Source organism: Theropithecus gelada, chromosome 5 (genome assembly GCF_003255815.1).
Source record: "Theropithecus gelada isolate Dixy chromosome 5, Tgel_1.0, whole genome shotgun sequence".
NCBI classification, from domain to species: domain Eukaryota; kingdom Metazoa; phylum Chordata; class Mammalia; order Primates; family Cercopithecidae; genus Theropithecus; species Theropithecus gelada.
The window spans coordinates 14,532,455-14,547,976 of record NC_037672.1 but is presented as its reverse complement, the minus strand read 5'-3'; the positions used below and the strand labels follow the sequence as shown (position 1 = coordinate 14,547,976).

Below are 15,522 nucleotides of genomic sequence, written 5' to 3'. Positions count from 1 at the left end.
TAGGGTTGCTGACAGGTCTGCCCATCTTCTCCAGAGAGATTACTCATTATTTCTGGAATGTAGGCAAATTCACCTCCTGGTGTGAGAAAAGAGAAGGCTTTATCTTTACTTCCCTGGGATGTGTTTACGGGAGGTGCTATCTCTAGCTTCACTATCCTGGAATGTTTCCTTTATACATTCTTAATTTGGATGCAAACATGGTCAAACACGGGATTCAGACTGTGCAGAAATACGAGCAATTCACAGAGAATTGTTTTTCAACACTTTATTTCAAGCATCAAAAAAGAAAAAAATCAATTACCTTCAATAGAATAGAAAATCTGAAAAATTAAATAAGGCTAGGCACGGTAGCAGATGGAAAGGTACTGCTACCCTGTATGATTTTAATGAGAATGACCATGCCAAATATCACCCAGTGGGATAACGGAGTACAAAGAGAAGCAGAGGTTGAAATTAGTTTGAAGACTATGTTGTATATTACACAATATACATTGCTTAAGCATCAGCAACAATGTGAAGAAGCAACATCAATGTCATTTCTGGATGGTTACAGAAGTTATGTCAAAGTTAGATTTTTGAAAGTAAAAAAGGCAAAGAAAATTGCCACATATTTGATAATTACTCTTGGGAATGACTGCAAATTAGAGATGTTAGGTATTATTGATTCGTGTATTCTTTAGCAAATGTATATTGAATACACACTATGTATCAGGCAAATGGACATCATCTCCCCCACTATGGAAGAATAGTAATCAAATAATTACAAATTATATACTCCAAGGTGGCAGAATGACAATTAGCAATCAAAATTATTACATATTATATACTACAAGGAAAACAAATAAATAAAAGTAATAATGGAGGATTTACCCTAGGGTGGTTAGAAAAGGTTTTTTTCAGGGAACTAACATTTAATTTTTTTGAGACAGGGTTTCTCTCTCTTGCTCAGGCTGGACTGTAGTGGTGCAGTCACAGATGACTGCAACTTCAAACTCCTGAGCTCAAGCGACCCTCCTGCCTCAGCCTCCCGAGTAGCTGGGACTACAGGTGTGCACCACCACACCTGGCTTATTTTTAAAAAAATTTTAGTAGAAACAAGGTCTCACTATGTCGCCCAGGATGGTCTTGAACTCCTGGGCTCAACTGATCCTTCTGCCATGGCCTGCCAAAGTGCTGGGATTACAGGTCTGAGCCACCATGCCCAGTGAGGGGAAAGTAACATTTAATTCAGACTTATCGTAAGCATTTAAAATAGTGACCAGAGTGTTTATTAAAACCTAGCTCAGATCATTTCTCTCCTTTGCTTAAACCCTTCAACTGTTCTCTAGTCCACTGACAAAAGCCAGAGGCCCAATAATGGTCTTCAGAACCCTTCATGGTTTGGTTCCTCAATACTTCCCTGATCTTCCTTTTTACTACTCTTTCTGTAGCACTTAATAGCTTCTAGATATTATAAAGCTTATTTATTAGGTTTATTTTCAATTTCTCCTTGCCAGGATATAAACTCTACTAGGGAATTATCTGTTTTGCTCACTTTTGTATCCCAAATGTCTCTGGAATAATTCCTGGCCTCTAACAGAAATTCATTAAATTTTTGTTCAATGAACATAATTTTATTAAATACAACAAAAATTAAAACATAACAAAAGCATCACAATGTTATAGTACCATTTATATATAACATAGAAAAATACTACAAAATAAGAAAAGCAAAAACAAAAACTAGGTAAGATTTTATTTACTATGATGGGTGTGCTTGCCTGTTCATAAGTTCATTCCAGTCTGGAACACAGGAAGATAATGCTACCCGCATAGCTGCTGCACCATTCAGCCCATTTCTTTCCTTTGTTTTGAACTGGGTTAAGATGGAAAACCCTAGTTCACACAAACTAGTTGTTGTGAATGGTAGTAATAGCAGGACACTCTTTCTACTTAACAATGGAAAGTCTTCCTTTACCTTAATCCAAAATGCTGATAAACTTAAGGTCTCATAATCATTCTTCAACGTATATGAAGAACTAAGCTGTAGTAATTCATTCTCTTCTTCAGGCACCAAGTTTAGCTCAATTACTGATTCAGGGTTTCGAAAAGCAAATGGATCTTTTACCCAACTATTTTCCCTTAACGTTTCAAATTTTTCTTCTGGAAAGAAATGGTTAAAAGTTTGAGATAGAGAAGTGAGATGCAACAATATCTCTAATTTTATTTCTTTCAAAATGTTTTCATTAATAATATTCTCTTCAATATGTTGCAAAAATCTTGGAAACATGTAGTAGCTAGGACGATTACTTTTAAGTCTTACTTGCCATAACAATAATGTCTTTCGAAATCCCTGAATACGTTCAACATGTTGGAATACATCACTGTTTTTCCCCTGTAGTTTTAAACTCAGTTCATTAAGAATGCTAAAAATATCAGTTAAATATGCCAATTTTGTTACCCAAGTATCATCTTCAAAAATATTTGCCAAATGAGATTTTTTTTCAATGAGAAAAAAGTGAATCTCATTCCTGAGCTCATAAACCCTGCTTAGTATTTTCCCTTGAGACAACCAGCGAACTTTGGTATGATAAAGTAAGTGGGTATGGTTAGTTCCAATCTCTGAACAAAATGTTTCAAGAAGCCGGCTATTCAATGAGCTTCCTTTAATAAAATTAACAACTTTCACTGCATTTGTCAATACTTCCATGAGAGACTGTGGAATTTCTCTGGATGCTAAACCTTCACGATGTATAAAACAATGATTCCACACAGCACCATTATTAGTAACTTCTAGTAATTTTTTAATTACTCTGCTATGTTTTCCAGTTATGGTTGCTGTGCCGTCACTTGTAATTCCTTTACAGTTTTTCCAGTTTAATTTATATTGGCCAACTATGTGCCTTTCTAATTCTGTAAAAATATCTAATCCACTTAGGTGTGAGGTTAAATTTAAAAAACACAAAAAATCCTCCATAAAATCATCTTGCCACGCATATCTGACATAAACTAAAAGTGTTGTGCAGCTTCCAATATCAGTGCTTTCATCAAGCTGGATTGCAAAATCTATACCAGACTGTAACCGAGTAATAAGCATTGTTTCTAAATGTTCTGCAATAGTACAAATTCGAAGAGATACTGTGTTATCATTAGGTATAGTTTTTAATTTATCAGCAGATTTATCATCAAATATTGTACGCACCATATCCAAACATGCTGGAAGAATAATTTTTTCAGCAGCTGTGTTAGCTATTTTTTCTTTTGCCACACGATATGCAACTAAATATGATGATAATAAGGCTTTCTCACTAACAGTAGTAGAACTACTAAGAAATTGTGTTGATAACTTTACATCTTTTTTCTTTCTTTGAAAATATTCAAGAGGCTTATCAATAAGTTCAGCATGCTGAGTTTCTAAGTGCCTTTTTAATTTTGAAGGTTTTAAGCTTTCATTTGCAAGAATATTATTACAAATAACACACTGAGGTCTGTCATTTTCAAAGGGTTTTTCACATTTGATAAAGCCGTATTTTAAGTAATCTTCATTATAACGTCTTGCACTTACTTTTTTCTTTTTGAAATGCGGCTCAAATGAACTTGAAGTTTGCAGACTGGAGTCAGTATATTTCTCAATATTGTCACTATTCACAATTCCAGATTCAACAGATGAACTTGAACATGCTTCTGTATATTTCACTTCACTATTCCTCTTTCTTTTAATAAAGAAATGATCCATTTTAATAGCAATTTGTTCCAGTTTGATTAAAATGTTATAATTGGCATTAACTCAAAAAAGAAAAAAAATATATAGTCTAAATAACATATTTTCAAAAACTACACTCAAAGTTTGCAATTGAATCTCAACTGAATATCTCAGACTTCACAACTAGTTGCAAGTAATTGTAATATAAAATGTGACTGTACAACATTAACCTTGCTATTATAAAAATCAAGCAAGACACCCCTGAATAAATGACTGATAACCATTTCTTAGCCAATATACATTCTATTCATCATATCCCCTCCATCAAATAACCCTCTCACATATTGAAATTGAACTCAGCATTCCTTGTAATGTGCACAATTCAGGCAAAGGATTCATGCAAAACACTTTGGTATTTTACATTTTATTTTGTTTTTTTTTTTTAAAAGTTCATTGTGACTCACAGAATTGATTTCATGCCTCACTAATGGGTCTCACATATACTGTGAAAAACACTGATATAGAGACATTTTGTGCCTTTGCTGTGTTGGTACCTTGAGTATGTCTGCTTGATGATGAAAGAGACTAGCTGATCTGCTAGACTGTTGACTTGTATAAGAACATCTTGAAGTGGTGGGAATTTATCTTAGATTTTCATTCCTGAATCATTTTTATGGTCTGATCTAGTGAGGAGCCAATGAGGTTTTCCATGGCTAGGTCAAATATCGGGTTGGAGCTGATGGTATATTTTTATGGAACTTTCCTGGAATGCATCCTTGACCTGGGAATAAGACCAGAGATAAGACATTAAAGAATCACTGTACAAAGTAATATTACTGCCAGCTATGGGGGCCTTTATGACAACCGAGATCATGGACGGTGAGGCAAAAAGTCTATAGCTCTCTTTATCACTATCTTATATTGGCTTAGGCCTATTTCTGTAAGGCAAACCACTTCGAGATTAGTAAATAGAAAAACAGTAACAGTAAAACCCAGAAGTTGGCATCAGGAGTTGGAAAGTATATTAGCAACACAGAATACCGCAAGCCATGAAGGACTATGGCTTATTCGCCATACATACTTCCTTTTTGCTTGGCTGCACCTATCTTGGTCATGCCTGCCTTGGTAGTGATGCACTGCTCTCTTGGATCATAGTATATTTCAGTCTTATGACCGTAACAGTAGTTTCAACTTTTCCTTGTATAGTTTTCCATCAAAATACCTCAAATTTTTTGGGAGGGGTGCAGTCTTACATTTACTGTAGTGTTTATTAAAAATTCAACATGTCTTAACTGTGTTAACACTGTATGTTTATTATGACTGTTTACATTAATTGTATTTTCTTATCTTTGTATTGTTAATGATCTGGTATCTAGGTGGTTCCTCGATGACTGCAGAGGTACCACCTCTCCCAGGGTTAGCTAATTCCTATGCAAACTAACCAGTCCAGAATCCCCCCACCCCCAACACAAGACATCTTGGGTTCTTATACTCCTGGCCAATATTGCCCTGTCCTAATCACTCCACGACGAGCTACCAGGCAACTAGGGATATCCCCTATGTCCCAAGTCAGCCAAAATTATTTAAACTAGCCAATTTTAAACCTGTTCAAGCCTGCTTATCCAGTTTTGCCCATTCCTTCCTAAGAAAACCGAATAAAGGCTTTCCTGCAGCTTCCTTGTACTTCCTCTCCCCACTGACCCTGCTGCTTCTAGGTATGGCACCCTTGCATGGTGTAAGGTGCTATATGCTTCCCGCTTCTAGGGATCCAGGAGTATAAAAATTTCTTCTTTCATGATAATCATTTTCACATCTGCATATCTTACCATATCTGATTAAAATAAATCCTGGGTACATTTAAAAACACTGTTATTTTGTGTTACTGGTCTAGTTACAAAGTTGTATAGTTTGGCCCTAAACCTCTTTTTCCTGATCAGGTTTTTTACCTTTTAACACAATTATTTTGCGGACCATGAGTTATTCTAGGAAATCAAAGTCCTAAATGCTTTAATGATGGTTAAATAGCTAGAGATTTATTACACATGGTACCTGATTGTACCTTAAAAGGTGTGCATCTGGGAGAGAATTCAGGACCTGGTAGATGCCTTTGACTTAATCTTGGTTAGATGCTTCCTTGAAAGATGACATGTTACAAATTCCTAACCTTGGCTGGAAAGGGACAAAGATTTTCTTATTAGGTTTTATGTCCTCTGCCAAGGACAATAGCAGGACTAAAGAGTTTATGGTACATATGTCTTGGATGTCCCAGCAGAGTGGGTGGTCATCAATATATTAGATCAGAACTACACTGCTGAAGGCAAATGCATGTAGATCTCTTTTTAATGCATAAGAAAAGTTGAAGGGCAATATACAGCCTTGAGGCAGTCTAAACCAGATAAACACCTGCCTGAAAGGGAATATTGACTCTTCCTTCCATAGTTAAAAGTTCATGTAAGGATGCTAACATGTTTTAATGCTTCAACTTTCCCCCAAGAAACCTCAAACTACTACAATTTTGTCCTTCTGCCACCTCTCCCTAGATATTTATCATATATAGCTCAAGAAAAACAGTGCTAAACAAAACATGCTAAACAAAATGTGCTAAACAAAACGTGCTACAAAGTCTTTTGTTTGACTTTCTTTACTTACATCTCTGAAAGCAGCTTTAATGAGAAGCCAGAGGAATTTTAGGGGAGAAGTTCAAACCTGAGGTTCTGGCCTAACCATAAGTTCTGGAACTTTAATTTAAATAGACATTCTCAATTAGTACTCAATGTAAATCAGAGCATGTTCATACCCGAACACGATCAAGTACACCAGTGTGATTCCATAACCCAGGTGGGTTCTGCTGGTCAAAAACACCAAAGACCTATAAATGTGTACACTGATGCTTAAGATGTGTGCACTGAAATTGGCTCCTGTGGCTACATGGCAACATTTCCAAGTAATAACTTTATTCAGCTATCCATCTATTTAGCCTCCCTTAAGAATTACAATTGAGGTAATCAAATATTTGTAGCTGAAAGTTTCCCATACACCAAGGTGCATTAACATGGTCATATGATTGGTTTCAGGTTAGTGATTTTCCACTAACAAATCTTATCTACTTGTTCCTAGAATAGTGCTTGCTGTATGGTAGTTACTCAATGTATTTGAAAGAATGAGAAAATTAATGACACCTGTAGTAAACTGTACAATGTACACTCTATTTTTATCACAGTCAGTAACAAATAAGTTATCCAACTATATTTGGACAATTTGGAAATATGTAAGACAAAGGCTAATACAACATATTATTTAAAATAGGATTGTCGAAGATTCTATTTCATAATAAACTGCTTATGTTAAGAAATAGTAGAAACAAAGATCCTATAAAAACATACATGTACATTTAGATTTAGCTTTTAAAGCTTAGAACCTAAATCTACCTGAAAAAAAGAAACATACATTAAAAGAGTATCTTATTTTTACATTACTCTATATATGGATCATTATTCTCTTAGAAGCAATTGTCTTTTAACCATTCTATTCTTTCATATTCTTACTTTTCATGTTTCAATGCCCCCTTGAAAGTTTATAACACTAGTTCAGTTACTATTGTATTAAAAAGTTATTTTTAAAGGGTTTACTCTCCCTCCTAAATCAGACAGTTCACCTACAGTAATAGCAGTGGCAGTATGGATCTCGTAGATGTGGTGATGAAAGCATGGGGAAGTTCTTTTTTAACTGAATAGGATGCGAGGTATCATCTAAGCAAGAGGCCCAAGTAGAAAATGTTGCAAGTTTGTCAGAAGAAAATATGAAATATTAATAATTGTTTAGGAATGTGATAATATGATGGACTAGGAGAATGTTTTAGGATTTTTAGTCTGGTTGGTTGTCTTACTTGCTTAATGCAATGATTGTTGTTATAATGCTTGATAGTCTAAAATTCCCTATCACTAATCTTTTATATCCTAAGATATATCTCTAGTGTGCTGTGAGTATCATCTTCTGAAAATACAGCTCTAATCAGCTTCTTCATAACTGGAAAAGCACTTAATGGCACCGAGCTTGTATAAGCTCTTCAGGATAATATCCTCTAAGGTTAAGCCTCATCTTTCCAGGTTTCTCCTTCATCACATGCTCTCCATACATTCCACATTTCAGTACTAAAAGTATGGACATTCTTGAAATAGTTCATGCACTTTCATGTCTCTGCTTTTGGCTACTATTCCCTTTGCCTGGAGTACTCTTGTTGGGTCACATGAAGTCCTATTTATTCTTTTTTACTTAGTTCAAATGCTACAGCAGTCATACATTCAACTAACATTTAGCTACCTACAGTCCTAAAGTATGTCAGGCACTGGAGATACTTAACAGTGACATATTAAAATAATAGAATATCCGTTCAGCTATTAAGATGAAGGAGGTGGAGTTATACAACACTGACAAATCTCAAAAACATTATGTAAAACAAGCTAGCTGCAAAAAGATGTACACATTACTGATTGCATAAAGGTGGTTGGGAGAGTGGTTTCCTTGGGCAAAAGGGAAGAGAATGAGATGGGGTAGAGCTGACAAAGGACTTCAATCACTTAATATAATCATTTATTTCTCCAATTCAGTGGTGAGTACACATGTATTACAGTTTCGTTTCTACCTTTTGTCTGTCTGAAATCGTCTATTTTAAAAAAGGATTTATAAGGCTGGATACCTTCCTGAAGGCACTGCGAAACTGTCATACAGCCACTAACTTAAAATTACCTTCCATCTCTTGCATTTCCCTTTGTTTCCTGTTTTGATATTACGCACACATTAGTTAGTACACTAGGACTTAAGAGGGGAAACTGCCAGGTACCAGCTTTAGCTAGATTAAAATATGACCCTCTTCCCAGGAGACTCCTGACCGGTTTTCTCGTCCTCCAGGTACCCAACTAGGATTTCAAAGAACTTTGGCCTGAATCCCTCGGCCGACCCTAGCATAATCGCCCTTCAGGCCCGGATTGCTGCTGCTCTCACCTTCCCTCAATTCATACGGGGGGCAAAACCAGACTGTATTTCCCCGCAACGAACCCTGGAATGTTTCGCTTTAGCGGACTCCAGTCCACTCCCATCAGAGGTTGTCCTTCTTTCGCCTCACCTCCAGCCCCGACGCAGCAACCCGGCCGGGCCCAGCGCCGCAAACCTCACGTCTCTGCAGCGGAGGTACACCTCAACTCTTCCCACAATTCCCTGCGCAACACCACTTCCGGCTTACCTCACAAATTCCACATTCCAGCCAGAAAGACCTGGATAGGCCCTCTGCGCATGCGTGAGACCGGGGCGGTGTCCGGGAGTCGAGAGAGCCGGCGGTGCAGGCTCCACTTTTCCACTTCCCTACTCAATGCCGGCAGTCTGGCGGGATTTCCTCCTCTCGCGGGAGTTATTCGAATGCCTGCGCGGTAACGACTCCCTAGGGGCCTGGGGCCCTCTGACAAGAAGCCTGAGGAGACGCCGCGGAGAGCTCTGCCTCTGGATTGGTGGGCGGGTCGGCTGTAGCTGAACGCCGACAGGGCTTGTCCGGACAGAGTCCCAGAGCCATGGGAGCGTTAAGAGACTGCTGCGGATTAAGGAGGCCTTTCGGCTGGCGCAGCAGCCGCACCACAACCAGGCGAAGCTGGTGGTGGCGCTGAAGCGCTCCTGCGGCGGGGTAAGCGCTCCCGGCCCGCGCCCGCCCCAGCCCAGACCTGGCGGGGCCAGGACGCTGGTTCATACACTCCAAGGTGATTTTCACAGTCTTTGTGGAAGAGTTAGAGAATTTTGAACTTTGATATCATTTCACCTATTTACTTCTTTAGAGAATAGCATTGTTTAATAATCATAGTATTAGTGTGCGACTCTTTCAGTTAGCAGGTCATTGGTTTTTTAACATAAACCTGCATTTCATTACATAGATTTAAATATGTATGTATATTTCTGTCCTCTAATGATTGTAACAAAGCACATTTCTTGGTCATTAACGAGATAGGTTCGTGCAAATAAGTGCATCTTTGTCACAAACCAAGTATTTTTCTGGAGTTTTTATATATATATGTGTGTGTGTGTGTGTATATATGAGACAAAAAAATACATATATAAAGGAGAATATATATGTTCTTATATATTTATAATATATATTTTTTGGTTTGACATATATATGTCATATATATGGTTTTTTTTGTAATTCTACCTTAAAGAAACAGGGAAACAAATGTTAGATACCGAAGCTTGAATTTCAACTCTGAAACTTAATGCGACTTTATCAGCATTTTTCTTCCTGAAGCTACTTACTTCTTGTAGGATTACACAGTCAAATTTTTTAAAAATTTTGATTCTCCCACTGGATTTTTTTTTTTTTTTTTTTGAGAGGGAGTCTCACTGTTGCCCAGGCTGGAGTGTAGTGGCACAACCTCGGCTCACTGCAACCTCCGCCTCCCAGTTCAAGCGATGCTCCTGCCTCAGCCTCCCGAGTGGCTGGAATTACAGGTGCCCGCCACCACGCCCGGCTGATTTTCGTATTTTCAGTAGAGACGAGGTTTCACCATGTTGGCCAGGCTGGTCTTGAACTCCTGACCTCAGGTGATCCATCCGCCTGGGCCTCCCAAAGTGCTGGGATTACAGGGGTGAGCCACCACACCCAGCCTCTCCCACTGGATTTTTAAAGCTTTTAATCAAAAGATTAGCAAATATTTATTTTACATGGCTCAAACTACATGAAAAGAAATGCAGCGAGAAACACTTCCTAGTCTCTGTACAGTACCATTTCTTTTTTTTTTTTTTTTTTTTTTGAGACAGAGTCTCGCTCTGCCGCCCAGGCTGGAGTGCAGTGGCGTGATCTTGGCTCACTGCAAGCTCCGCCTCCCGGGTTCATGCCATTCTCCTGCCTCAGCCTCCCGAGTAGCTGGGACTACAGGCGCCCGCCACCTCGCCCGGCTAGTTTTTTTGTATTTTTTAGTAGAGACGGGGTTTCACCGTGTCAGCCAGGATGGTCTCGATCTCCTGACCTCGTGATCCGCCCGTCTCGGCCTCCCAAAGTGCTGGGATTACAGGCTTGAGCCACCGCGCCCGGCCGCACATTTCTAATAGTCTTCAACGGGTAATCATTTTAAATTAGTTTCTTATTTATCCTTCCGGTCTTCATGCAGAGATACAAGCAGGTGAGAATATACAGTCTCATTTCGCTGGGTCTGTCCTTCAGTATTTTCTGCACTGTTCACGTTTTTTTTTTTTTTCCCCCGTTTTACTGTATATTCTGGATATTCCTCCTTATCAGTATTCAATTAAACTTATTTTTTCTGTCACATACTCCATTTTGTAGATATACTCCAGTTTATACAGTAAATCACACATAGGTGGACACTTGACGTTGTTTCCAGTCTTTAGATATTACAAACAATTGTTCAGTGAATACATGTCATTTCTACATTTGCAGGGGTAACTGTCAGATTCTGAAAAGAATTAAAGAGTTGCTGGATCCAAGAGGAAATGTGTTTGCAAATATGATAGATATTTACAATTGCCCTTCATGGAGTGATCCGTTCTACACTCCTATCGGCAGAGAAGAGCATGAGAGGTATTGCTTTTTTTTTGTGGGGGATGGGGGTGTGGGATTGGAAAGAACAGGAATATAATTGGGATTTTTTGATAGATAAGTAAAATCCTGAAAAGTTTGGGAATATGAGTTAGAATGATAAAATGTTTAACAAAAACAAATCGTTGTGTGATAGCTTAATTTTAAAAAGCAGTGTTGAATTGGGACCATTGGGTTTTGGGTTTTTTCTTTTTTTGTTGTTGTTCCTGAACTGTACCTGTAGCACATTTCTCCAGATAGATTCAAGGATGTTTAGAAAAATCAAAATCTCTTGTGATCAAAATCTGTGCCACCTTGCTCCATGACAGAAGCAATTCGAAAACAAGAGACTTGGGTAAATATTACCCAGGTTTATTTTTCTCAGTTTTTTCTACTGGATGGATAATTAATAATTATTAAAGAGTAGAGATTTTAGCCCGGCACGGTAGCTCACGCCTGTAATCCTAGCACTTTGAGAGGCTGAAGCGGGCAGATCATGAGATCAGGAGATCCTGACCAACATGGTGAAACCCTGTCTCTACTAAAAATACAAAAATTAGCTGGATGTGGTGCCAGCTACTCAGGAGGCTGAGGCAGGAGAATCGCTTGAACCCAGGAGGCAGAGGTTGCAGTGAGCCGAAATCACGCCACTGCACTCCAGCCTGGTGAGAGTGAAATTGTTAAGATTCTTGAGAGTTATGATAGTGTTAGGGACAGAGACTTTTATCAGTGTAATTTGTGAAGGGTTTGTTTTTTATTTCTGCTGGCCAGTAAAACAGTTTTTTAAGAGGCATTTGTTCATTGTATCAATTAAGCTATGATGATCTGCAAATACGAACCAACAGTAGAGTGAGAAACAGAATTTGCAGCAGTTTGTTATGTCATTTCACCAAACAGAAGGAAGATAAAGAGAAAAATGAAGACAGTGACATTTCAAACAAAAGGACCTTATACATATTTTTCTGTAGGCTAAAATAAGATTATAATTAAAAGCTGATTTGTTAGGTAATAGTAGCTTACATTTAAAATGAAATTATAAGAAACCAATTTTAGGTAAATAAATTAATGCCCTACCTAGGAAGGAATGCAAAAGATCATTTTTTTTGGTCAAAAAGTTGTTGCATTCTTGTTATTTAGCAAATATTTCAGACAAGGACTATTTTGAGACTATATAAATGTGTATTTAGTATACCTATGCATGAAAGTAGCATTGTAGCTTTTCTTAGTTTGCATGAATTGTAGCCCCTTTTGAGTTATTAAAGTCTTCATTCTGAACTTGGGGAAAATCAAGCAGTTGTTATAATGCCACTTGGGAATAAGTTTTCATTTGTTTTTGTTTCAGTACTGTGGTAAACAGAAATGAAGTTTTTGATGTGCCAAATTCTGAGTAAGTTACTGGGAAATAAGCCAGAAAATGCCCAGATTGATAATGTTTTGTGTAAAAAATTAATGAAGCCATTCTTATTTGATTGAAAGATAAAATTGCAAATGAGAGAATCCAGGCAATCCTGCCTCTTTTGAGACTTAAGACCTATGAATAATGACTTGTCCCATAAGTTAAAAAGTATGTGCAACTCCATACTTTTTTTGTTTGATTTTTAAATTCACAGTAGTTGAATTATTCCTATTAAATATGTCATTTATGAGGAAAGAAAGTATGTATGAAACACACCCACCTACCCATTTAGTGATACATCATTCCAATAGCAATTCCCTGACACCAGCTGGATGTCCTACAATGCAATTCAATTTTGATACTAATTGCCTGAAGTTAGCACAGATGCCACAGGTTAAGTGCTCAGTCCCACAAGACTGCCTCCATTTCACATGCCCGGCCACAAGTCTCAGGTATTCCCAACCTACTTGGACTTCTTCCAGGCTGACCCCATATTTGGGCATTCCCATGACCTACCCCCCAGGTTTGATAATTTGCTAGAATGACTCACAGAACTTAGGAAAGCGCTATTTTACTACTACAGTTTTTGTGTAAAGGATACAACTCGAGAACAGCCAAATGGAAGAGACACATCGGGGAAGGTATGGGGGACAGAGGATGCAAAACTTTCATGTCCTCTTTGTGTGTGCCACCCTCCCAGCACATTAATGTGTTTGGAAGCCCCTTAAGCCAGATGGTTTCAAAGTTTTTATATGGGGTTTCATTGATCAGACATGATTCATTAATCATTAATCACTAGTCACTTATTTGAACTCAGTCTCCAGTTCTTCTCTCCTTGTCAGAGATAGTGAGATGGGCTAAAATTTTCAGTCCTATAAATACCTAGTTGGTTTTTCTGGTAACCAACCTCCATCCTGAAGATACCTAGGGTCCCTCTCTATCTCCCAACCCTTATGAGTCATCTCATTAACATAAACTCAGGTATAACTGAAAGGGATACATTATGAAGTATAAAAGACACCTCCTATCAGGAAATTGTAAGGGTTTTAGGAGCTTTCTTCCAGGAACCAAGGACAAAGAATAAATATATTTTTTTATTATACCACAGAAGAGTAATAAGATGAACATATATACCCAGCATCCAAATTAAGAAACATAACATAAAGGTATCTTTTAAGCCTCTTGTGTTCCTTTGTGAATATATTTCCCCTCCTTCCCAGGGGAAACCATCATCTTGAATTTCATGTTATCTATTACCTTGCTTGTCTTCAGAGTTTATTATAGTTTTAAGGCTGTCTAGTGGTATATCCGAAATAAGCCTCTTTTTGACCTTAATATAAATGGAGTTGTATTGCATGTATGCTTTCCATGGTTTATTTTGTTAATAAATATAGAACATATCATTTGTTAGATAATTATATTGGGCTGTTAGTGACTACTTTTTTTGTCTTTTTGTTTTCTTAAGATTTTGTTCTTAGCTTCGAGAATTTCATTTCCTTAACATGGACTAGTGATATATTAGGTAATGTGTACTTAATAGAATTGAAAATCATACTTTAATATACACAAAAGTAAAGAATTGTATAATGAACCCAACAACCCAACACCTAGCTCCAACCATTATCAAGTCCCCCCCTTCCCCCTATGGTAATACTCATTCACATATACACGCACTCTACCCTTCTGTCAGCCAGAACTATTTTGAAGAAAATGTATGACGCTGTAACATTTTTATCTAATATCTAATATTGAGTGTTAGGATTTTTATAATTATTGCCAAAAAATGTTTTTAAACTTGTTTCTTTGAATTAGAAGCTAAACTATGTCCACATATTTCATTTTATTGATATATCTTTGTCTCTCTTAATATATAACAGAGTCCCCCTTTTTTTTGTTGACATTTATTTGTTGTAGAGGTTAGGTCATTTGTCTGATTGAATTTCCCATATTCAGGATCTGGCTGTTTCCATCCTCATACAGTCATTCAACCTATTCTCTCATGTTTATTTTCTGTAAACTAATAGTAAAATTTAGGTGCTTGATTAGGTTCAGGTTTGACTACTTGGGCGCAAGGGCAAAAATACTACTTATGTGGTAGTTTATAAACATCCTATTGCATCATACCAGGAAGTTAAAGGCTTCAATAATATTTTCGAAACAGTGTCCTAATATATATGGATTAAGGATTATAGAGCAATAATGCATAATTTCCATAAGCCGTGTTCTGCTATAGTCATATCTCCTCTAACCTCCTTTCTGGTTTTAGATGGAGAAACTAAGTATTTGCCAAAGGTCAGACAGCTAATTTAATAGTAAAAGTAGGGCTCTTTTTCACCTTTTGCCCCTTTTAAAATTTTGTCTCATAAGCCTTTGATATCTGTGGATCAGAAAGAATTCTGTTTGATGTAGTCAGAATAGCATTTCTGCCTATTCAACTAGAACAGGAGTTTTGGCCGGGTGCGGTGGCTCACGCCTGTAATCCCAGCACTTTGGGAGGCTGAGGCAGGCGGATCATCTGAGGTCAGAAGTTTGAGACTAGCTTGGTTAACATGGTGAAACCCCATTTCTACTAAAAATACAAAAAATTATCGGGGCGTGGTGGCGGGCGCCCGTAATCCCAGCTACTTGGTAGCCTGAGGCAGGAGAATTGCTCAAACCTGGGAGGCAGAGGTTGCAGTGAGCCGAGATGGCGCCATTGCACTCCAGCGTGGGCAGCAACAGCAAAACTCCGCCTCAAAAAGAAACAAACAAACAAACAAAAAACAGAATAGGAGTTTTGTGACTGAGAAGTTAAGACATAGTGAAGGTTCATCTCCTTGAGTGGTTCTGTTTTTGCACTGCCTGTGTGGTAGCTGAAACTTAAGTTTGAAAGCA

The 15,522-nt window shown here is 37.7% G+C and overlaps 1 protein-coding gene across 9 annotated transcripts; it reads right to left on the bottom strand.

The window, feature by feature from the left end:
• Positions 1 to 250: 250 nt before the first annotated feature.
• On the bottom strand, positions 251 to 9,044 carry FAM200B (family with sequence similarity 200 member B). Of its 9 annotated transcripts, none has more exons than XM_025384658.1 (3): positions 8,805 to 9,044; positions 4,237 to 4,463; positions 1,742 to 3,765 (listed from the first exon to the last, which is right to left on the bottom strand). In XM_025384658.1, the coding sequence occupies exon 3, from the start codon at positions 3,713 to 3,715 to the stop codon at positions 1,742 to 1,744; it is 1,974 nt and encodes a 657-aa protein (XP_025240443.1). In that variant the 5' UTR covers positions 3,716 to 3,765; positions 4,237 to 4,463; positions 8,805 to 9,044. The 9 variants fall into 9 exon arrangements, with proteins under 9 accessions (XP_025240441.1, XP_025240443.1, XP_025240449.1 ...); XM_025384664.1 differs by adding an exon at positions 5,742 to 5,851 and having other exon boundaries at positions 1,742 to 4,463; positions 8,922 to 9,037; XM_025384662.1 differs by adding an exon at positions 5,742 to 5,851 and having other exon boundaries at positions 1,742 to 4,463; positions 8,805 to 8,931.
• Positions 9,045 to 15,522: the final 6,478 nt, after the last annotated feature.